Source organism: Molothrus aeneus, chromosome Z, assembly GCF_037042795.1.
Source record: "Molothrus aeneus isolate 106 chromosome Z, BPBGC_Maene_1.0, whole genome shotgun sequence".
Lineage (NCBI taxonomy): Eukaryota > Metazoa > Chordata > Aves > Passeriformes > Icteridae > Molothrus > Molothrus aeneus.
In genome coordinates, this window is record NC_089680.1 from 71,527,014 (window position 1) to 71,549,091 (window position 22,078).

Here is a 22,078-nt window from a genome sequence, read left to right on the forward strand (position 1 = left end):
GCCTGTTGTCTGTACAGTGAGGGATGTACACCTGATGCTGTTTGAGCTGCACAATTTTACAGGCACTTAGAGATTTACACTAAATACTAATATTTGGCTTATGCCTTTCACAATTATTTAATATAATATTTAATGATATACTGCTATTAAAAAATAAATCTTAAATGTCTTCTTGCAGTAATAGTAATAGATGATAGATTATTTAGTAGAACAGGAATACATTTTAAATAACACAATGAAAGTGGCAGTTAAAGACTGCTAAATATAAATCTGGGCATGTAAATACAAGTAAAGGTGTCACTCTACTAATAAGTAGCTATAGTTTCAGTCCCGAATCTGACAGTATATGAAAAAGTATACCTTTAATTAAAAAGAACTCCCATCGTACAGATTTTAAAAAATAATCTTTGGATGTTGTATGGATACATTTTCGTTTACAGAAAAATATTGTTCCTGTGGGAAATACATTCTGAAAGCATTTGTTTAATGTTTATATTTTGATTATAATGAAGAGCAGAGAATGGTGTTTGGAAAAGAAGGTGCATGCCAGTGAGAAAATCTGATTTGAAGGAATCAGTGAAATAGCTTTAACTCTTGATCATTCTATTGGAAGCTGCTTCAGTTAAATCAATCAATCAATCAATAAATAAACACTTTTCCTTGACCACGGGGTTCACAGCAAGTGAGGTTGTGGTGAAGGTTTCTCTGTTGCTTTACAGATATTAACGAGTGTAACGAGGATCCCAACATCTGCCTCTTCGGGTCCTGCACCAACACCCCAGGAGGTTTCCAGTGCATCTGTCCCACAGGTTTTGTGCTGTCTGATAACAGGAGGAGGTGCTTTGGTGAGTTCATGGATAAGGAATGCAATAACTCAGTCTAAAAGATAACAGATACTCTGTGGAAACTCCTCCCAGTTTATATCTTTACGAGGATTGCTAAGTGATTTTTTAAAAGTATGAAAAATACAGGTCTTAGGTTATTTCTCTCAGGGCAGACAGTCATCTGTTGTGGTGCTGTGAGGGTGCCCAGGATGAGGTGAGAGATGAGAATCTGACTCCCAAGTTCTCAGAAGGCTGATTTATTATATTATGATATTATATTAAAAGAAAATTATATACTAAAACTATACTAAAGAAAGAGAAAGGAGTCATCAGAATGCTTCACAAGAATGATAGTAAAAACCTGTGATAGACTCAGAGAGTCTGACACAGTTGGCTGTGATTGGCCATTAATTAAAAACAATTCACATTCTGGGTAAACAGTTCTCCAAATCACATTCCTATCAGGGAGAAGCTGAAGCTGAATCTTCCCAGCTTCCCAGGAGAAGAAATCCTGGTGAAGGAATTTTTTGGAAAATATCACAGTGACAGTCATCATCTGATTTGGGAGAAGGTTCTATCTCTTCATAACTGTGTTTTTGTCTCCTAGATACTCGTCAGAGCTTCTGTTTCACCAACTTTGAGAATGGGAAGTGCTCATTGCCAAAGGCTTTCAACACCACAAAGGCCAAGTGTTGCTGCAGTAAAATGCCAGGGGAAGGATGGGGTGATCCTTGTGAGCTCTGTCCAAAGGAAGAGGAAGGTACACGTTTAAAGTTTAAAATTTGTTGCTGGGGGAAAAGGAGGAGCACATTGGTGTTGTTCAAAGAGAGATCTTTCTGGCATTTGCTCTCAGTGGCTTTTTCTAGAATGATTTTTCAAGTCAGCCAAAGGAGTAAAATTAAATGGAAGAAATCACAGACAAAGAAAAATACTTACTTCTTGGTTTTGCCCTATAAAGACCTGAACTTAGGTCCTTTTTGGATGACTTTCTTTTTGGATGACTTTAACCATTTGTCATGATTCTGTCTCTCACTTGCTCTGTTTTTTAAAGAAAATTTATCTCTGCAGTTGCTTTTCAGGACCTGTGCCCATATGGTCATGGAACTATTCCTGGAATTGATGATACACGTGAAGGTAGCTATTCTTCTAAATGTAAAAAGTAATATTAATACCAAAAACTATACTTGGATATTATAGCACGTGACAGTTTACTCCTCACAGCTCCTGGTGACAAGAGGCTGACCTGTAAAATATGTTAAAAAGAACACTTCTGGAAGTGCATGGCTCTAGACAAACATAACAGGGAGCTTAGGTTTTTTTAAATGCTTTTTTTGTGACTTGAAATGCATCAGCTGAGTGGCTGTTAATATCTCCCTGCTTTTTAGATGTCAATGAATGTCTTGAAAGCCCAGGGATTTGCTCCAATGGTCACTGCATCAATACCGATGGATCGTTCCGCTGCGAGTGCCCCATGGGGTACAACCTGGATTTCACAGGGGTGCACTGCATAGGTGGGTGCAGTTATAGGAATTGGAAGTCTTGAATTTAAAGCACAACTTGTCCCAGTTCTCCTCACTCTGCATTTGTTCATTATAAACAGATACAGATGAATGTTCCATTGGCAACCCCTGTGGAAACGGAACGTGCTCCAATGTGGTTGGCAGCTTTGAGTGCAGCTGTCACGAAGGATTTGAGCCAGGGCCAATGATGAATTGTGAAGGTAACCTGTCCTCTTCATTTTTTTTTTTCCTTTGGCTTTTGTCCAGCTTTTGTCAGCATTCAAATTATTTCATTAGCAATGTTTTTCATGCTTTTATAACTCAGAGGAAAACAAAGTTTCTATACTTTGAAATATGTCATTGGAAAAGAAATCTGAATTGCTTTAAGCAGAACTTTTAGTTTATCACAGGACTTCCCACACTCAATGGGAATGCCCCACGTGGGGCATTCTCAAAAATGTTATATTTTATGAATCATAATTAGTTTGTTTCTGAAGCTGACATTTCTCATCACACGAAAGTACATTAAATATGAGCATATAATAAAGATCTGAAATAGGCCTGCCCTGACTTGCCATACTAAGCTCAAGTAGTTCTATATATATACTATGTCATTATTCTTAAGCAGAGCATTGTTGAATTTCTCTAGTTACTCAGAAGCTAATTAGTTTGAATTAGCTTTCTGATAATTTTAGCTGAAAAGAGAAACATAGGTGTAATAAATCTTTCTTGGTGATTATTTTGAAACATGGTCGAGAATGCCTGTTCTGTTTCTCTCTGCTCAGATATCAATGAGTGTGCTCAGAACCCCCTGCTGTGTGCTTTTCGTTGTATCAACACTTACGGTTTCTATGAGTGCACCTGCCCAGTGGGATATGAGCTAAGGGAAGACCAAAAGATGTGCAAAGGTAATGACTGACGTATAAACTTCTCCCCACCTTCCATCACCAGCACATAACCCAAACATTTCTGTGCATCTTGCATTCATCCTCTCCAGTGGAATGTAGCCAACAGCTCAGCAGGTGATGATTTGCTCTTTCAGAACTCACAAAAAAGCAGTATTTAGTGTTTTTGTCATCGAGTGTAACCCTTGATGGGGACTGCAAAGCCAAGAGTGTTGAATTTCATCTTTAACATGACAAGATGATACAGCCCAGGAGGATCAAGATAACTGCATATAATCATAGATTTTAGACTTTTCCTTCAGTGCTTTTACTTAGAGAAACCTGTACGTCCTTTCTCTTGAAGTTGTCTTCAGAAACTGAAGCTACTGGAAAAAAGTTCAAACACAAAATTTTTATTTTTTCCCAGATCTAGATGAGTGTGCTGAAGGTCTCCATGACTGTGAATCAAGAGGCATGATTTGCAAAAATCTGATTGGTACCTTCGTGTGCATTTGTCCTCCTGGGATGATCCAGAGACCTGATGGAGAAGGATGCACAGGTAAAGCTTAGAAGGGGAAGAAGGCAGCTAATAGAATATACAGAAGGAAAAAAAAAACTTGTTTTATACGTGTATATACTTATTTATTTATTTATTTAGAAATGTATATTTTTTTCTGATTTTATATATATAATTTTTATACATATAAATATATTTTTTTCCTGATTTTATATATATAAAATCAGAAAATAACAATTCATTAAGGACATTTAAGACATCTAATGATACCAAGCATCTTAAAATTTCTATTTTGTTTCAGTGTGAGTTCTAACTGACTAATAAGAATAAAAACCTCATTGCTCTAAAGCTAAATCCAGAAGTTTTTTAGACAGTTGTTACATCTAAAAAATTACTTGCCAAAAAAATGAGACTTCAGTTTATGGGTAGGAAGCAAGATTTTCATAAATAAAAAGTTACATTTCCTTTAGCATTAGTATAAATAATGTGTCACTTCTTTAAAGAATTAAGACTCCTAGGATTCTGAAACCACCTATAAATACTATAAAGGATGAAAGATATGGAAACTGCCATAGTTCAAAACAATTCCCCATTCTGGAAGTAAACAAACACCTTTTCTCCATCATTTACTCAATTAGTTGAGAGGAGGACAGTAGCTATATTTTAGCACATTGTACTTTCTTCTGATATATTGAAAAAAACCCCAGGACCAAAATTCTACGGGGAAAAAAAAATAAACATCCAACTTAATGAATGTTTTAATTAAAAGTATTTTATAAAAACGTTCCTTCAGCAAGAGAATGAGCACTCTCTTTTAGAGATTTTTTTTTTTTTATTTTACAGAAAATAATCTTTATTAACAAGAATTTTCCCTTTCTTTTGGCATATAATTCTGCTTTTAAGGAACCTGAGATTTTCCTGAGGTTTATTGTAAGCATCTAAAAAATTTGTGTAACAGCTTACAGTATCCGTGCCATTAGCTATGGAAGAAAATACATGAAGAGTATAAACTTTCAGGAAAATATTATGTGGACTCAAATATGACTTATTGTGGGAGAGATCAAGTGCAGAGACTCTTGATGATTACAAAGTGAAGATTTGTCACTCAAATCATGCATGTGTTCCAATTTTATTTAAATTTTACTTACCAGCTGAATGTTGTGACTGCAACTTGCTCTGCTGCGTTTTCTGCTTCTTGTTATAAGCTGTGAAGCAATTAAAGCTTTTGTCCTGTGATGAAGTACAGAAGGAATGGAATAGGATAATGCTCCTTTGAAAGCCCTTTCCAGGCTTAATCAGTGGATTTTTCCACGTCTTGAAAATATTTTTCAAATGCTACATGGAATGTTTAATGCATTCTAGAAATTCTGATTTATTTTCTTGCAATGAATTGCTGTGTTTGTTGTCAATGTAATTATATTTTATTTTTGTTCTTATTGTTTTCTGTTACTCTTACAATTTTATTGATGTTGTTATATTTGTTAATTAATTTTTAAATTACATTTTTAAAGATGAAAACGAGTGCCGCTCCAAGCCAGGTGTCTGTGAAAATGGGCGTTGTGTGAATGTTGTTGGCAGCTACAGATGTGAATGTAATGAAGGATTCCTCTCCAGCCCATCAGGCACTGAGTGCCTTGGTAAATGTCTCTCTTGTACACGTCTCATCTCACATTACAGTGTAAATGTAGGGAGAAAATTAGGCTTCTGAAAACGTATCAGCCCTCATATCTACAGAAATTAAATAATTACACTTTTTAGTTAAATAATGGTACGATATTAAAAATATTATTAAAATTATTAGATCATTTTAGGAATTAACAGCTTGTAGCAATGAGGCCTCACATAGAAGTGTCTAAATTCCATAGGACATAAATGTAGACAAAATACAGGGATTTTTAAAGAAGGAGAATTTAGTCACCTTTAGATAATTCAAAAATGGATGAAGAGTAAAGTTGAGTGTTTGCTTATTCAGAATGTGATCTTAAGCACCATATGGCAACTAGGCATCTCAATTTCTACACCTTTAATTCAGACATAAAATACTGTGATTTTACCAGAAAATTGCAAGGTTTTTTTTTTCGAGGCAAGCCTGCAAGATATATGCTGATGAAGGGTTTTTGTTCATCAGTGCGCATTTTCTTTTTAATATATTCATATTTGTCATTTGCACCACGAAATTCATCATTCCCTTTTTTGGAGTCAAACAGAACTGCAAAAATTTACTTTTTCTTGACCAGTGTTCGGGTGTACATACAGCACCGAAAGGGTGTATTTATTTATTTATGTATTCTTGCATGAAAAAAAGCCTAATTATCCTGTGCCATTACTGTAAAACAGCTCCCTCTAAAAGGTCATGAGCAGTGTGCTGACTTCATGGCTAAGCAATAACATTGAAGTGCAGAGTATTTCCTGAGGATTAGAACCAGATGGGAAGACAAAACTGCAGTCTGTTAACCCCAGTCAGTAATTAATGCCGAGGAAATACCCTGTTTGGAGGTCATTATTGCTTTTCTATATTTAATATGTAATTTTCCTATTATTTTCTGCCTTTGGAAAGTTTGCTTCTTGCTGCTTTTCCTTTCGGGTTTCCTGGGTTAGAAATTGCAATGAAAAATGGATCTGGCAGAAACACAGAATTTCTTCTGAATTATAGCCCGAGCATTAATTCACAGATTACATTGTTTTAAATACATTGTGCAAACCTTTATATTCCACTCACCTTAAAATTCATTCCACATTCTCAAACTGGGGACAAAGCATTTATATGTTCCTCAGGTCATAATGTCCCTAAAGACCTGCACAGTATCCCTGTCTGGGAGAACAGAAATTTGCAGAGTCTTGCAAATTACTGTAGCCAATATTTTGTTTCACAGAACTGACACTTTCAGTGAGGACAGCTTTATTTGATGTAAAAAGTTAAGTTAGCAGGTGGGCAAATTAAGTCTTTCCTAAAGCCAAAGTTTGCTTTTTGCCTAATTCTTGTAAGACATGTACATATTCTTTTAATCTGTAAAAGACAGGGTCAGCTGAGTATTGATACATTTACACATTCTGAGGGATCACTATTGGCTTTGAGAGAAAAAAAAGAAAATCTTTTCTATAAAAAACATAAGGATTCTCAGATCAGTAATTGACGGTGTCTCCATTTTAATCAAGAAATGAGACAGATGACATAGAAGGTAGAAGAAATTTTATTTTCTATATAGAAGATAAAATCTCTGCAAGATTTGGAGTTTCTAGTAGCACTGGAAACTGGGATTTCTTTTGTCCTCAGCTGCCTGTTTGAAGATAACCTGTAGGAGCCCCATGACTTTAAAACTTTGCTCCCCTTTCATTATTGATAGGCATTAACCAAAAAGTTTAAAAATTAAAATAGAATTAGACAGGGCCATACCAACAATAAGGCCATACAATTCTACTTTTTTCCCACAACAAAATTTAGGAGTACCACTGAAAAAGTACTGAGTTGCATATACACTTTTAAGTTAGGATTTTTTATTTAAACCCTAGCAGGATAATTACAGATGATAAAACTTGTCATTTTGGCCAGTTAAACAAACAAACAAACCAAACCTCTAACCCCACTCCAAATAAAACATTGAAATATGAACACAACATAGGCAGCTGAAGTAGGAGCTCAGTTTTGCCCTCAGCCTTTATCTTGTTTTACTACCTAGAGCACAGCTTTCCTAGAAGCAAAACTTAAAAAATAAGAAGCAAAACTTTAAAAATAGCAAAACCTTTAGCTTTTCCTAGAAGAAAACTTGAAAAAATAGCAAAACCCTTCATCAGCATTTATCTTGTTTTACTACCAAGAGCACAGCTTTCCTAGAAGCAAAATTCTTACCCTGCTCATGCAGACACTGAACATTAGGGGTGTCTTGGATATATTTGGAATGGCAGCATACTACCAGGAGCACACAACAATTCTGAAAGGCTAAATCAAGATGGACCTGATGGTAGCTAATCACCTTCTGCTGCTTGCATATATTGACGGAGAGCCAGAATAATTCACCAGATGCTTAATGGGAGCAGATCTTTATCTCCTTCCCTATTTCCAGCCTCTCTCCTTCTCCCTCTCAGATAATCGGCGGGGGTTTTGCTTTGCTGAAGTTCTGCAGACCATGTGCCAGATGGCTTCCAGCAGCCAGAGCCTTGTCACCAGGTCCGAGTGCTGCTGTGACGGCGGCCGGGGCTGGGGGAACCAGTGCAGGCTCTGCCCCCTGCCCGGAACCACCCACTACAAGAAACTCTGTCCGCACGGGTCAGGCTACACCACAGATGGAAGAGGTATCTGCAGGGATGAAAAGAGGAGGAAAAGGGGAAAAGCATATGCTCGCATGCTTAAGGAAAATGCAAGAATTCTCTTTGAAGTTCCTTCGGAGAATTTCCTGTTAAACGGCAGAGTTTGATTTTTCAAATAATGCCAAGAGAGCAGAAATTAAAAGCACATTTGGCAGTAGCTGCAAACAGATCAACTGGGCAGAATTTTCAGGATCAGGATCTGGTTGGAAGTACCAACCAGTAACTAAAAGCTAGAAATTATCCCAAAGCTTTTGTATTGCTGAAAACTTGGACACATGGCAAAGGCAGCAACCATCTCATTTAACAATAATCTCACAATGCTTTGCAGGTACTATTTCTACACAGAAAGAAGCTAATGTGTATTTTTTAATGTTGGTGATAACTTTTGACATGGAAGTAGTCATAAGAAAATTCTTTTGTATGGGTTTTTATTTGGAGTTAGCAAAACTGGAATCTGAGTGCCCAGTGAAACAACAGGAAGGTGTTGATGCAAAAAACAGAAATCAGATTTGAAAGATGTTTGGCTTTGGAGTGAGATCCATTTTTAAAGAGGGAGAAGGGAGAAAGTTCCTGTCAGAAGCATGATGATGAGGAACTGCAAAAATGGAAGAGAAGAAAAAAGTAGAATTTAAAACTGAGACATGACATATTTAATAATTTCTATACAGATATTGATGAGTGTAAGGTCCTGCCGAACCTGTGCAGGAATGGGCAGTGCATTAACACCATGGGCTCCTTCCGGTGCTTTTGCAAAGCTGGCTATACCACTGACATAACTGGCACATCTTGTAATGGTAAGATTCATTAATTAATCATCAGTTGAAGTATTCATCAGTTATTTTTTTTTTAGTTGTTACACAGTGATGTACCAACCTTTGTAAACACTTGTTGCAACCATTTTTTTGTCTCTTTTATCTCGTGTCCTCTATTTCTTTTCCTAATACGCATTTCTGGTTTTGTGTTTCATTTGGGGAAATGGAGGAACAAGCTCTGCTGGCAGAATTCCTGCAGTAGAATGATTACTGAAGTTGGTTAAAGCTGTGCAACCACTTTAAGAGGCAAACCAGCTCATTACTTCACTTCTACGTTTTTCCCACTTTTTTTTTGGTTTGCAGGTACAAATATACTGTAGAATACCAAAAAGTAAATATTTGTTGCTTAGATGCAAATACCAATGCCACTCTCACTCTAGTGTATTACTCCTTCAAGGCAGTTTGTTGTGGTAGTAGCAGCCCCACATAAATTCCACAGCAACACATTCACAGAGAAAGGAATAGGAACCCTGAACAAATGTAAATGGGGGGCTTTCTTCTGTGAGCATTTTTCTCTAAAAGCTTCTGCTGTGTAGCAAACATCTTTCTGTCAGAGAGATGAGGACGAAAGATAACTTAATATTCCCTCTTGTTAGATCTTGATGAGTGCTCCCAGTCCCCCAGACCATGCAATTTTATCTGCAAGAACTCAGAAGGGAGCTATCAGTGCTCATGCCCCAGGGGCTATGTCATTCAGGAAGATGGAAAGACATGTAAAGGTAAGAAAGTTAGACACAGTACCTTTTAATTTGGTTACAACTTAACTTAAAATGAATTGGTTTTGGAGTGTGGTGTTTTTATCAGATTTGATTAAATGTGCCTCTTTGTTGACTTTTTTAAGACAACAGCATCTCTTACTTTCAGATCTTGATGAATGTCAAACCAAACAACACAATTGTCAATTTCTCTGTGTCAACACCCTTGGAGGCTTCACATGCAAATGTCCACCTGGTTTTACACAACATCACACAGCTTGTATTGGTAAGAAAAACACCGGTTTTCTTTCATAAGCTTTTCTCTAAGGACAACATTCTCAACTGTCTCTTGTGCTCTTTATGCAGAGCAATAGTGTCAAGAGGGTAGAAAACAGATTTTGAAAAGCAGCAATTAAAGCTAAAGAAAAAAATAAGTCTATCCAGTCTGTCCAATATTTCTGTTTTCTTGGTTAGTAAAGAGTTGTACATATTTAATACATGTTATTATGTTCTAAATATAACCACATGGAGACAAAAGGGTGAATTATTAAAATCTCATTTAAAATGTAGTTAACCAAAACCAGACTGCATTTTCTTTTTTTAGTTGATACAGATGTCTTCAGATCTTAAGCATATGTATAAATCTTGCCAACTGAAACTGTTTCAGTTCAGCTAACACAAAAGGGCAGCATTTTTCCAATATCAGCAATTACATTCCATACTCATATCACAACTGAACTACCACTAGCATTTCCAATTTATTAATTACTCATAGCTCTGCATGTCTCCAGTTCATCTGGCGTTTAAAAATGAAAAGGTACAAAATAAACTGCTGCACCTTTGTGGATTTTATTTTTATGTTACATGAACATGTCCAACATCGTGCCACAAGGTGAACCAATCTTCTTTTTCCTCTGTATTTTGAAGATAACAATGAGTGTGGTTCTCATCCATCACTGTGTGGATCAAAAGGAATTTGCCAAAACACTCCTGGAAGTTTTACCTGTGAATGTCAAAGGGGATTTTCTCTGGATTCTACTGGATTAAACTGTGAAGGTAAGTAGGAGCAGTCAGATTTTTTCATGGTGTGAATCCTTACTTCAGTTTCTACGGAACCATTTGATGTTAAAGACAGAGAAAACAGAGCACCAGCCATAGTAAAAGTAATTACAAAAAGAAATTGGAAAGTATTAGACTGATTGTAAGTATAACAAAAGCATATGCAGGAATGTACTGTCTCGAGTAATTTTTACAGAAATTAGGATAAAATGGTGACTGTTTAGTTGAACTCTTCAATGGTTGTTTTCAGCTTCACATAGGTTTATGCATCTAAAAGTATAGTAGTTGTGGGGCTTTTTTACATTTATGTCTTCATATGTCTAAAGAGAATCTCTTTACAATTTTCGTCTTGGCTAATTCTAATTAGATTAGATTCTAAATTCTGTACTGAATTCTCCTACCACAGAGTTACACACTGAGGAGGCCAATTCACTGCATTCAGAAAGATAATTATTACACTTAAAATGAAGGTTATATTGATGAGCTTTATCTCTCCAAGGGGAAGCCTCAGTTAGGAAATATCTATTTGAGAGCTCCAGACTTCTCAGTGGGCCTCAGGTATTGAGCAAAGAAGAAAATGAAAGCAGTACAAGGCCACCTGGCTGAGAATTAAAAATGCAAGAGCATGCATGGAGAAATTTATGGCCTCTCAAAATACCAACAACTCTGATACAGCGTTTAATACAGGAATTGGTATTTAGAGCCTATTTCTCAAACAGCATTGCAGAATATATGCAGCTAAAGGTTTTACTAAGATTTATCTCCTGTCAGTTTACTTTGTTCTCATAAAGTGCATATGTCCTGGTGTGCCTATAAAACAAAGAATTTTTCTTTTATTTTCTACTTGACTTGGATGCTGTACCTTAAAAATTAGGTTACTTACAATCTACTTATTTCCTGTGGCAGATGCAATTTAAGATGTCTGAGTTTTTAGAATTTGGAAGGTGGGATGGTTGTGGCTGTCACCTTTTATAAACACTTGTCTCAGAGACTTTTTATGTGGCTTTTTATTTTCAATTGCAAAGACATCCAAATTTGACATTCAAACACTAAAATATTTCTCAGGAAAATGAAAGCTTATCCCTAAGTGATTGGTTTAAAACTGAAATTACAAAACCCCTCAAATTCTAAGCATTATGTTAAAGCAGCAACGTGGGATTGCTGGGAATAGTGTTTATTCTCCAAAATTGAGTACCGAAAAGGCTCAAGAACTAAAATCAGATTATTGATGGAAAGAACTGGACATTAGTTGACTTCCAGGCTTTCCAAAAGAAAAACCTTCATGGTCCTTCTATCTTACATCAGTGCTCCTCTGTCATAAACCATAGAACCACAAAATGACTGGAATTGGAAGGGACCCCAAAGCCCATCCAGTGCCACCATGTCAGGGACACCTCCCAGTGTCCCAGTGTCCAGCCTGGCCTTGGGCAGTGCCAGGGATGCAGGGGCAGCCCCAGCTGCTCTGGGCACCCTGTGCCAGGGCCTGCCCACCCTGCCAGGGAACAATTCCTCATTGCCAAGATCCCAGCCAGCCCTGCCCTCTGGCACTGGCAGCCATTGCCTGGCTGCTGTCCCTGCAGCCCTTGGCAATTGTCTGTGTCCATCTTTGCTGCAGCCCCTTCAGGCCCTGCCAGGCCACCCTGAGCTCAGGCCAAAGCTTCTCCTGCCCAGGTGAGCAATGGCAGCTGTGCCAGCCTTTGCTGCCGGCAGAGCTGCTCCATCCCTCTGCCCGTGCTGGAGCCTCCTCTGGCCTGGCTGCAGCAGCTCCAGCTCCTTGCTGGGCTGGCCCAGGGCTGGGGCAGCTCTGCAGGTGGGCTCTGACTGAGGGGCAGAGGGGCAGAATCCCCCCTGCCCTGCTGCCCACGCTGGGCTGGGCCCAGCACGGGGCTCTGGGCTCCGGGCCCAGCACGGGGCTCTGGGCTCTGGGCTCAGCACGGGGCTCTGGGCTCCGGGCCCAGCCCAGGCTTTGGGGTCCAGGCTTGGCCCAGCACAGATTTGGCTTCTTGGGCTGCCAGACGACACGGCTGGGTCATAACAAACTTCTGATCCCACAGTGTTTGGCAGTGGGTGTAATCCTGTGTCATGCTCTGCTTCCCTCCTGAACACACAGATGTGGATGAGTGTGATGGAAACCACAGGTGCCAGCATGGCTGTCAGAACATCCTGGGTGGATACAGATGTGGGTGCCCACAAGGATTTATCCAGCACTACCAGTGGAATCAGTGTGTTGGTAAGGAAACAAACAGCACAGAATTTAAACAGCAGATGTATCAGAGTGTTTATAGGGGCAACACCAGGCAAGGGCAAGAATGAGCAGAACTAGGAGTGTTCAGCAAAAGTCTTTTTATCTGTCTCCCACTCTTTCCATACATGTACTACTCCCAGTGTAAATCAGTGACAGGAGGTAGCAAGAAAACACACTCAGCCTTTTGAAACTCCCTGTGACAGTTAGCTTTCCTAGAAAGGTCTAAATTCTGATCTCTTTCTTCTGTGAAAAATCCCCATCATTGAATGTTCATTGAATTCCTGAAAGTATCAATGTAATACCTCTGCTGAGGAAAAAAAGCATTGAAAAACCATACCTGTCATAAGAAAAAAAACCCACAAAAATCCCCACAAAAAAACCAAAAAAGCATAAAAACCATTAGCAATTAAAGAATGTTACAGAATAGCATCTAAAGCAAAGAGTGAGAAAATTAGAGCAACAAAACCATTAAGGATTTCCTTCTTCCAAAACAGTCTTAAGGCCAGCATTAGTTCTTTGTGCAGGGAATGGGACAAATTAGGAAGCTTGGGAGTTTTGTTTAGATTTAGCTCATTCAATCCATTGCTTGAATTAAGCTATATCATGCACAAAACAAAATGTGGGATTTTTTTGTTAATAGAAACCAAGTTGCACAGAAACAATGTCATATCACGCTGTTCACAAAGACCAATACAAAATATTTACCTTTTCAGGTTTGCTTTCATGGTTTTCTGTCAATGGTATCATAATCAGAGCATGACTCTGAGCACTGTCATTTACACTGACTTTACTGTCCTGATTCTCTATATACAAATTAGTTTATTCTACCCATTTTAACATTAACTAGCACACCAGCCTTCAGTTTCTCTGAAGTCCCAATCACCACAATCACTCCTGGCTTAATGCTGCTCTTCAGCAAAGAGAGCAAAGGACTGGGGCGAGAGTGACAGAACCCACAATGAACAGCTCCCACAAAACCCCAAACCAGCTTAAGTTTCTGTAAATCATGGTCCTCAAAGGAATCTCCCTCCAAGTGACTGTGGGCAAGAATGGCAAAGCATTCACTAGTGGCCTTGGTGAGGAAAACTGAGGTGAGGAAAACTTTGTGAGGAAAACCTACAGGTTTTAGAGAAATACCTTGGTGAGAGAAATAAAATAACCATGATACCAGCTACCAAAACAACTTTCCATACCACAACATCAACATTCCTTTTTTTTTTTCAAGTCTCACTGACTGGAGATGTCATCTTCGCTATATTTTAACACCCACAAGTGAAGATGATACTCCTTTTCTCTTCCAGAAACCAAGTGTCCATGGGATGATGAGGTCAGGGATGCAGCAGAGCCCTGGGACTTGCAGATGTTCTGATTTCTTAGTTGCATCATGCTGACCTGTTGTCTATCATACTAGAAAACACCAGTATTTTTGTGTTTGCTTGCCAGATGAAAACGAATGCTCCAATCCTCACATGTGCGGCTCTGCTTCTTGCTACAACACCCTGGGGAGTTACAGGTGTGTGTGCCCATCGGGATTCTCCTATGACCAGTTCTCCCATGCCTGCCACGATGTGAATGAGTGCTCCTCTGCCAAGAACCCCTGCAATTATGGCTGCTCCAACACCGAGGGTGGTTATCTCTGTGGCTGCCCGCCTGGCTATTACAGAGTTGGGCAAGGGTGAGTTTCTCCACACAGCTTTTCACCAAAGACACATTCAGAAGGTGCAGAGGTGCAAATTAAGGACAAGCTGCTAAGTCCTTTCTAGTTTCGGGCTAAATATCCAGAAACTAGAAAAAAAAATAAAATGTCTGTGCATGCAACACGACATTAATTTTAAATGTAGCATATAAATAACGTTAAACAAGTTCTACTTTCTCCCCCGGTATCAGCACATGAACTCCTTCACAGGCCTGCTGAGTGGGGATTGATAATGCATAAGGATAGGTACTAGGTGTACTGAGATAATTAAGGGGTTTAAGTATCACTGGTCAATCCAGAACATTAAACACAAATTAACATTGTTCTGGTACAGGGCAGGCTGGCTTTGTTTGGTTTCCCTGTAGGACTTGTAAATGAAAATTAGATCAGGCTAAAAGCCTTCAGCCAGCGTTTGCATTCCCCTTAGTAAGCCACTCTAGTGTGAGGGAAATTATTGCACAGCCCTCCTGCTGAGGAAAGGGCAAGGAGGGGGATGCAGACACTGTGGCACAGATTACACACACTCCATTTAGCAGGGACAGCTCATAAAACTGCAAGGAGTGACTAAAACACATGTTTTCATTCCACAGACACTGTGTCTCAGGGATGGGATTTAACAAAGGCCAGTACCTGCCACTGGATGGAGATGCTGATGGAGAGAGTGCTTTGTCCCCTGAAGTGTGTTATGAGTGCAAAATCAATGGCTACTCCAAACAAGACAGCAGGAGGAAGAGAAGTGCTAACACTGTATGTACCAGGATAAAAAACCACTGTAATGTTTCTTGAGGAATTTTCCGAGGTGTGACACCAGGAGTAAACGGAGGAAGTCCTTTAAACAGGTCACATTCAAAAATCTCTTTTCTCCCCCTACCTCACCTAGGTCCTGCTGGCAGTAATAATTTGACAATAACAAATACATCAGCAGCTGTGAAAGGATGAAGTTTCTAAAGCTTGCAAAGATTCCTTTGTAGTGTGAGATGTGGTCTAGTTCCTCAGAGTACATTCAGGGGAATAATTCTCCTTTAATTGCAGACACCTGGGGAATTGGACATGTCTACAGCAAGTTCTACTGCCAGGAGGAGGTTGGACAGCATTTATAGTCTGGGACAGCTAAACAGATCTTGCAGAAGATCATTTTAGTCTTGTTGTCTGTTCCATAGTTCCTCATAGAGGTGGGGGATTAGACCTGGCTGATGGAAGTCAAATGTTCATCAGAATTGATCAAGTTTTTAGAGAATTATACATTTAATTATTTTTCTTGCTGCATTTTGTGGGCTTATGAAGGTAAGTTACAGGAAATCACATCAAGTTTGTAATTGTTACATCTTGTTATTACATTTTTTAAATACCATTAACCTTTTCAGTTTCTAGAACTTTCTAGGCAGTAAAAGTGACATCCATAAATTATGTGAAAAAAGAAACATTTTTTAATCATTATCATTATCTATGGGGTTCAAGTATTTAAAACACTGCATTACTTGCTCCTGTTCAAAAATTTTCATTAATTTCATGATGCATTTTTAGTTGCTTTTCATACTGGTACGGTATGGAATTTTCAGAGAAGATGCCAGGGAATTTCCATGCAGTGTTGTGAAATGCATTTCTCTGTTGTTTCTGTTGGTCATAAGAACATTATATTGTGTCTAAACACAGGTTTCTCCTTGTGGTGGGGCATTCCCCCCTTTCCAGGCTGCAGTGCAATCTGAGAAATCCTCATCTTGCCTCGGCCTTGAAAATTAAATCTGACTTTTGCTGATAGCCTGATGGTTTTTAAAGTGATCTTAAACACCTGTTCATAATACTCCTCTGCATGGCCTGTTTGCAAGCACAAAGTTAAACAGGTTCTCAAAATCAGAGCCTTCAGAGGCTGTGCAAGGCCTGCTTGAGGCCTTTAGGCTTTACAGGCCATGTCGTCGGGAATGGAGTCAGGAGCTGTTTAATTATCAATTCCTGCTCTAAACACTCTTCCCTCCTGCAGCTGGAGCAGGTGAGCTGGGGGAGCCTGGACACGGAGAGTCCCCTGAAGGTGCAGGTGGCCATGTCCAGGCTGGGCAGCCGGGAGCCCATCCTGGCGCTGCTGCCGGCCCTCAGGCGCCGTGCGCGCTACGCCATCGCCCGCGGCAATGGGCGCGGAACCTTCTGGATGCTCCTGAGGGACGGCGCCAGCCACCTGCACGCCGTCAGGGGCAGGGCAGCGCCCGGGCTGCATGCTCTGGACATCACCAGCGTGGCCCTGCCCGAGGAGAAGGAGATGGAGCAGATGGGGAGCGGCCATGAGGACGGCGGCCTGCAAGGGGAGAAGGGAGAGGCCCTCAGGCTGAGGCTGTGGGTGCGCCTCTATTAGCCGTGGTGCTGTTCTTCAGCCACTTGTTTTTGTGTCTACACACCCAAGAATGTCTGCTTTTCCAAGCAAATATGCTTTGGAAAAGTGTATTTTGGGAGAGGAAGGCAGAGGGGAAGAGCCCTTCCTTTCCATCCTGCCAAGACTGCAGAACCACCCTTTCAGGAGGGCAACTTAAAATTCTGCCACTGCCAAAACTTCTATTTACAAGGGCAAATCATGGTTATTTTATCTTTTATATAACCTCGATTTAAAGTATATTTAAAAAGCTAAAGTTCAAGAAGTCATCCTATGGCACTAAATGGCACAAATACATGAGCTATTTTTTTTTTCCCTGTTAGCAGTCTGTTACACTTTGGGTATTTTGCTATAATTCCTAATGAAAAAAAAATTATAGAAGTTTATTTATTTTTAATGCAGTAATATATGGAGAAAATAACAAATTATGTAAACAAAAAGGGAAACTTGCTTGTTTTTCTGTAGTTTTATAAATTTGAGGTATAACATTTTAGAGGTACTTTTGTAATCAAGGAAAAAATAAGTAGATTGGAAAGGTGTTTTCTTTTCTACTTGGACCAGCATCCAAACAGTATATAAGTAATTCTAAAATATATCAGATCTGAAAGATCAGTGTAGTAGGATATCCTGAAGTGGGAGATTGTAAACTGTTTGCATAGTAGGACATTCTAAAGTTCTCTTGCAAATGAGAACAAAGAAAAAAAAGGGGAAAAAAAAGTCATAGAGGACAAGTATCACACTATCAGTCTCTGCAGACATCCTATTTCACAGCAGCTCAGTGGGTTTGTGTTCTGAATCACCCACAAATGGTGGAGGAGGCACCAGCCCTGTAGCAAAATACCTGGACTGTTTTTTAACCCCCTTAGAACTGCAGAACCAAACTGTGCTGCCCTTCCCTCAGTGACCTCATGAGCCAAGACAGGCAGCCACTCCTCATGCTCTCAGAAAGGGTGCTCCACAAACTGGCATTAATTCCTGCAGGCAGCTGAAGGAAATGTCTCTCAGAAGAGAATGCTTCACTCTGTTTGGTGCTGGCTGGAAACCAGGCTGCATTTCCTGAGCCCTGAGTGCTGTGTCAGGACTGCCACACCTGCAAGCTCAGTTATTGCAGAGCAGGTGAGGAAAGTTATGTATTTGAAGTTTCATTTGTTAGAAATCTCATTAATGCTGTAGTTATACGCACCTCATTCTATCATAGCTTGTTCTGTAAGAAAGATGATGGTACAATGACTTGAGTTTTAGTTTAGTCGTTTTTTGGTTTTGTTTTTCTTTTTACATTTTGTACTGTAATGTGTTAATTGTATGTCTCAGTGGTGCTTTCTGTGGCAGCTGGTGCCTGTCACTGGCCATGCCACAGAATCTCACATGTGAAAATAGCCAAAGCACATCCAGGATTGTTCCAGTTGCATTAGGTGCTGACCAAAGACTTTGTACTAAGTTAAACTCAGTGATTTTTCTTCTCTTTTGTTGAGTTTGGGGATTTTGAAAAGAGATGTTTTAAGAAAAAAAGCTTTCTCTTGAACATTTGTATCAGTAAGACAACACTTTTTTTGCAATAAAGCTTATTTTGGATTTTTTTTTTTTTTGGTCCTTTTTTCTATTCAGAGTCAAACTGGTGATTGATTTAAAACAATAGCCAATACTAGGGTCTGGAACCACATTTATTTAAAATTGCTTTCAGATATGGTTGTGCAAGTTTCAAAGGATTCAGAGCTGCCTCTGAGTAAAATAACTGACATTACAGAAATAAAGAGACCTCTAGGGGTCTGATAAATACATACAGGACAGCACCGACTTAAAGGCTAAACAACTGCAATAGGTGGTTTAGAAAAAGGCTTCTCTTGCTCCAAAATTTTTCCAGGAAACCCTGCAGGAAAAGCCATCAGACTGGCACACAGCAAAGAATTTTGTCCTTTGTTGTCAGATTCTCAGGAGAGAAAGTAACAGCAACACTCACCCGTGATTTCTCTGAGGCTACAAATTCTGGAGAATTTTCTTGTACCTTTTTTTTTTTAAAAAAAGAAACGATCATCAGATGGTTTCATCTGCATTAACTAATTACACAGTAAGTACAAGGTACAAAAAAAAAAAAGTATTATCTCTTTTCTAGAAAGGCAGCATTACCACCAGAATTGGTAAATTCCACAAGATAGTTATGCACAATCCCAGAAAGAAGTCACTCCCAGCTTCAAATCCAGATGAAAAAATAACTGGAACTAAAAGAAAAAAAAAATAATCCCAAGGAAGAAGTCCAAAACCTCTTTGCCATCCAGCCTGTCACAGTATATATTTCTATACCCTTTTTTCAAAATTCTACCTTTTTACAGCTGCTAGTCTTTTAATGAGAAAGCTGACTGCACATGCACAGCCATGGTGTCCCAGGAAGCCACAGACCCCCACAACTTTTCTTTAAAAGTAGAATGAAAATCTTGCTATTTAAGAGAGCCTGCTGTATCCTGTGGCAACTGAAACCAGGATTTTAGTGACTATTTGTAAGATCTAAGGTTGGCCTAGGCAGCAGGGACTTTAATTATAATTGTCCATACTGTGCAGTACAGACTGAGGTTTGATTAAAGCCTTTTAGTCTAATCATCATCATAAATTAAAAAAAAAAAAATTATATTACATAAATATGTGTGCTTTGACATCTTTAATCCCTCAGTTGTGTAAAAGGCTCAGTTTATATAGAATTATATACAATTTATATACAATTATATACAATTATACAATCCTTTATACATGAGCTGTTGGCATGGCTAAGGCATTCTAGAAAGGGCTGAGGGATTCTTATATGGGATTTTACTGTGCTGCCTTGGGATCAGCAGTCACACCTGGGATGGAGGGGCTGCAGATGGCAGCTGGAGGGTCCTTGTGCTAAACCTGGAAAAGAACCCAGGAGTGGCAGGGCACTGCAAAACTCGATACAGCAAACATCTCACTGCCCTGACTGTGCTGCTCAATTCCTGCCACGCGTAATAAATTAAGATTACACACCTAAACTAAACTGAAGCTGCAGAACAGGCACGCCTTAAATCCAAGAAGAGGGCTGGGTTTGTGAGCTCCGCTCTGAGGAGGTGGATAGTCACACTTCATAAAGCAGGAGGGTGTCACCGTGATATTTTATGAAAAATCCCCTCACCAGGATTTCTCCTCCTGGGAAGCTGAGGAGCTTCAGCTTCTCCCTGTTTTGCTGCTCTGGAATGTGATTTGGAGAATTGTTTATCCAGCATGGGAATTGTTTTTAATTAATGGCCAATCACAGCCAACTGTGTTGGGACCCTGATCAGCCACGGGTTTTTATTATTCATTCTTGTCTAGCCTTCTGATGTGTCCTTTCTTCAATATAGTTTTAGTACATAATTTCTTTTAATATAATATCATGTCATAAAATAATAAATCAGCCTTCTGAGAACTTGGAGTCAAATCCTCATCTCTCACTTCATCCTGGCGTGACAACACCACAACAGGAGGGAATGAAAACCTGAGACAGGGAAGAACAACATTTCATACCCTGGGTTCATAAAATTTCATATTTAAATTTCAAATTTCATATATAAAATTTCATACCCAGGATTTCATAAAATCCTGGGTCCCTATTGTGTCTGTCCATAGGTTTGACACCAAATTGCTGTGGCAGAGATGACAGGAAATGAGTTCTTTGCTCCCACAGAATTACAGAAAGGGTGGAGGAGGTGGTTTCTCACACGTTGCAAGGAGCCAGCCCCATCTCAGCATGGGTGGTCACAGAGAGCTCTGACCTGTGTGTTTGGGCACAGCTTTAGCACGAGCTAAGCCCTCCCAAGGCCTCCTCCCTGCCTGGGCTTGTCCAAAATGAGGTGGTTACCCAAATCCTATGGAAATGTCAGGGAAAATACAACCCTCTCTAACAGCTCTTTTTTGTGTTGGCAAGTCAGGCATGGTTTTATTCTTGGCCAGGCCTTGTGAGTGTGGTTGTCAGATCTTCAGCCTCCACACTGAGGCTGATGCAAAGCTTTCCCACTCATTTATGCATTTCTTGCAAACACTGACATTATTGTTGCTTCCAAACTACATAATTCTCTTCATTAATCACTGCTCTTTCCTCTGGTTATTGATTTTTCGCTCTTCATGCTCATTTGGCCCACATTTTCAGTGCTTTTGTCATTTTTTCTCAGACAGGGAGTCACCAGCTTTCCAGGCCTTCATCTCCTCTGTATCTTCTGGTTACTCCGATATCCGTGAAGTGCCATGAATATAGGATCCTAGATGTGCAATCTTCAACTCCTTTTGGCTTTGTTTATTGAAGCTTGTCGGGGTTAGTTTTAGCAAAATTAAGTTTCCAGTGATTTCAGGATCAGAGGAACAGTAAGAGCCTGTGAAGAAACCTGACTAGTGCTGGCTAAAAGTGGTCGCTGCTTACAAATAACTAAAGCAACTAATTAAAAATTAGTCAGGAAAGTTCCAGCATTTCCATTTCCACTCCAAAAGCAGACCTCCAGACACAGAGAATGCCAGCAGGAGCTGCTCTTGGTGTGCCAATCCCTTTGCTGCCCCAAAAAGCACTTGTTACACAAACAGGATTTTTTGGTACGTTTTAAAATCCTGTGACTAGCAATGTTTTTACTTAAAGTAAATATGCAACACTTTCCTGCATTTTTGTCCAATTCTCCTATTTCTATATTGCTCATATAGAAATATTTGGTATTTCTCTGCTTCAGCCTCCAGCATTTCCTGAACAATGTAGACTCAAAAACCCCTGTCAGCTGCCCCTGAGATTTCCCCCTGGGCAAAATTACTGAGAAGAAAAAAAATATTTCAAAATCAAAACAACACAAATATGCACATGGCTAGACAGACACTCCCCCTTCTCTGCAATGATGAGAAATGAGGAATTACCACTACACCTGAATTCTGGAAATACTTGGAATTTTAGGCCAGATCACCAAACTCACAGCTGAAAATGAGCTTGTGGTTTTGAATCCAAAAAATAAATATGCATTCAAGACAATAGGATCTGACCCCCAGTTTACTTATTTAGGAAAAGAATTCTTTATGTACCTAAGTGAGGGAAATACAAAGGCTTCTCTGCATTCTGGAAAATAATTTTCATATCTCCAGGCCTTGCTGTTCTTCATGTGGAGACAGCTCCACACAGGATGGGGAGGGGAATATCAAATAACCTGATAAATAATAAATCTGACCAT

The 22,078-nt window shown here is 39.4% G+C and overlaps 1 protein-coding gene across 2 annotated transcripts in view; it reads left to right on the forward strand.

Moving 5' to 3' along the window:
* The window catches only part of FBN2 (fibrillin 2), a 123,011-nt gene extending 104,539 nt beyond the window's left edge, over window positions 1-18,472 (forward strand). Inside the window, exons 49-66 of one of the 2 annotated variants that reach the window (XM_066568754.1) lie at window positions 720-845; window positions 1,432-1,584; window positions 1,893-1,958; window positions 2,210-2,335; window positions 2,425-2,544; window positions 3,109-3,231; window positions 3,635-3,766; window positions 5,236-5,361; window positions 7,808-8,014; window positions 8,698-8,823; window positions 9,438-9,560; window positions 9,706-9,822; window positions 10,464-10,592; window positions 12,706-12,825; window positions 14,284-14,515; window positions 15,127-15,287; window positions 15,922-15,926; window positions 16,521-18,472. In XM_066568754.1, coding sequence (XP_066424851.1) covers window positions 720-845; window positions 1,432-1,584; window positions 1,893-1,958; window positions 2,210-2,335; window positions 2,425-2,544; window positions 3,109-3,231; window positions 3,635-3,766; window positions 5,236-5,361; window positions 7,808-8,014; window positions 8,698-8,823; window positions 9,438-9,560; window positions 9,706-9,822; window positions 10,464-10,592; window positions 12,706-12,825; window positions 14,284-14,515; window positions 15,127-15,287; window positions 15,922-15,926; window positions 16,521-16,880 — 2,552 coding nt within the window. In that variant the 3' untranslated portion in view covers window positions 16,881-18,472. Of the gene's footprint in view, window positions 1-719; window positions 846-1,431; window positions 1,585-1,892; window positions 1,959-2,209; window positions 2,336-2,424; window positions 2,545-3,108; window positions 3,232-3,634; window positions 3,767-5,235; window positions 5,362-7,807; window positions 8,015-8,697; window positions 8,824-9,437; window positions 9,561-9,705; window positions 9,823-10,463; window positions 10,593-12,705; window positions 12,826-14,283; window positions 14,516-15,126; window positions 15,288-15,921; window positions 15,927-16,514 lie in introns of both variants that reach the window. The other variant, XM_066568753.1, reaches the window with a different exon arrangement.
* Window positions 18,473-22,078: the final 3,606 nt, after the last annotated feature.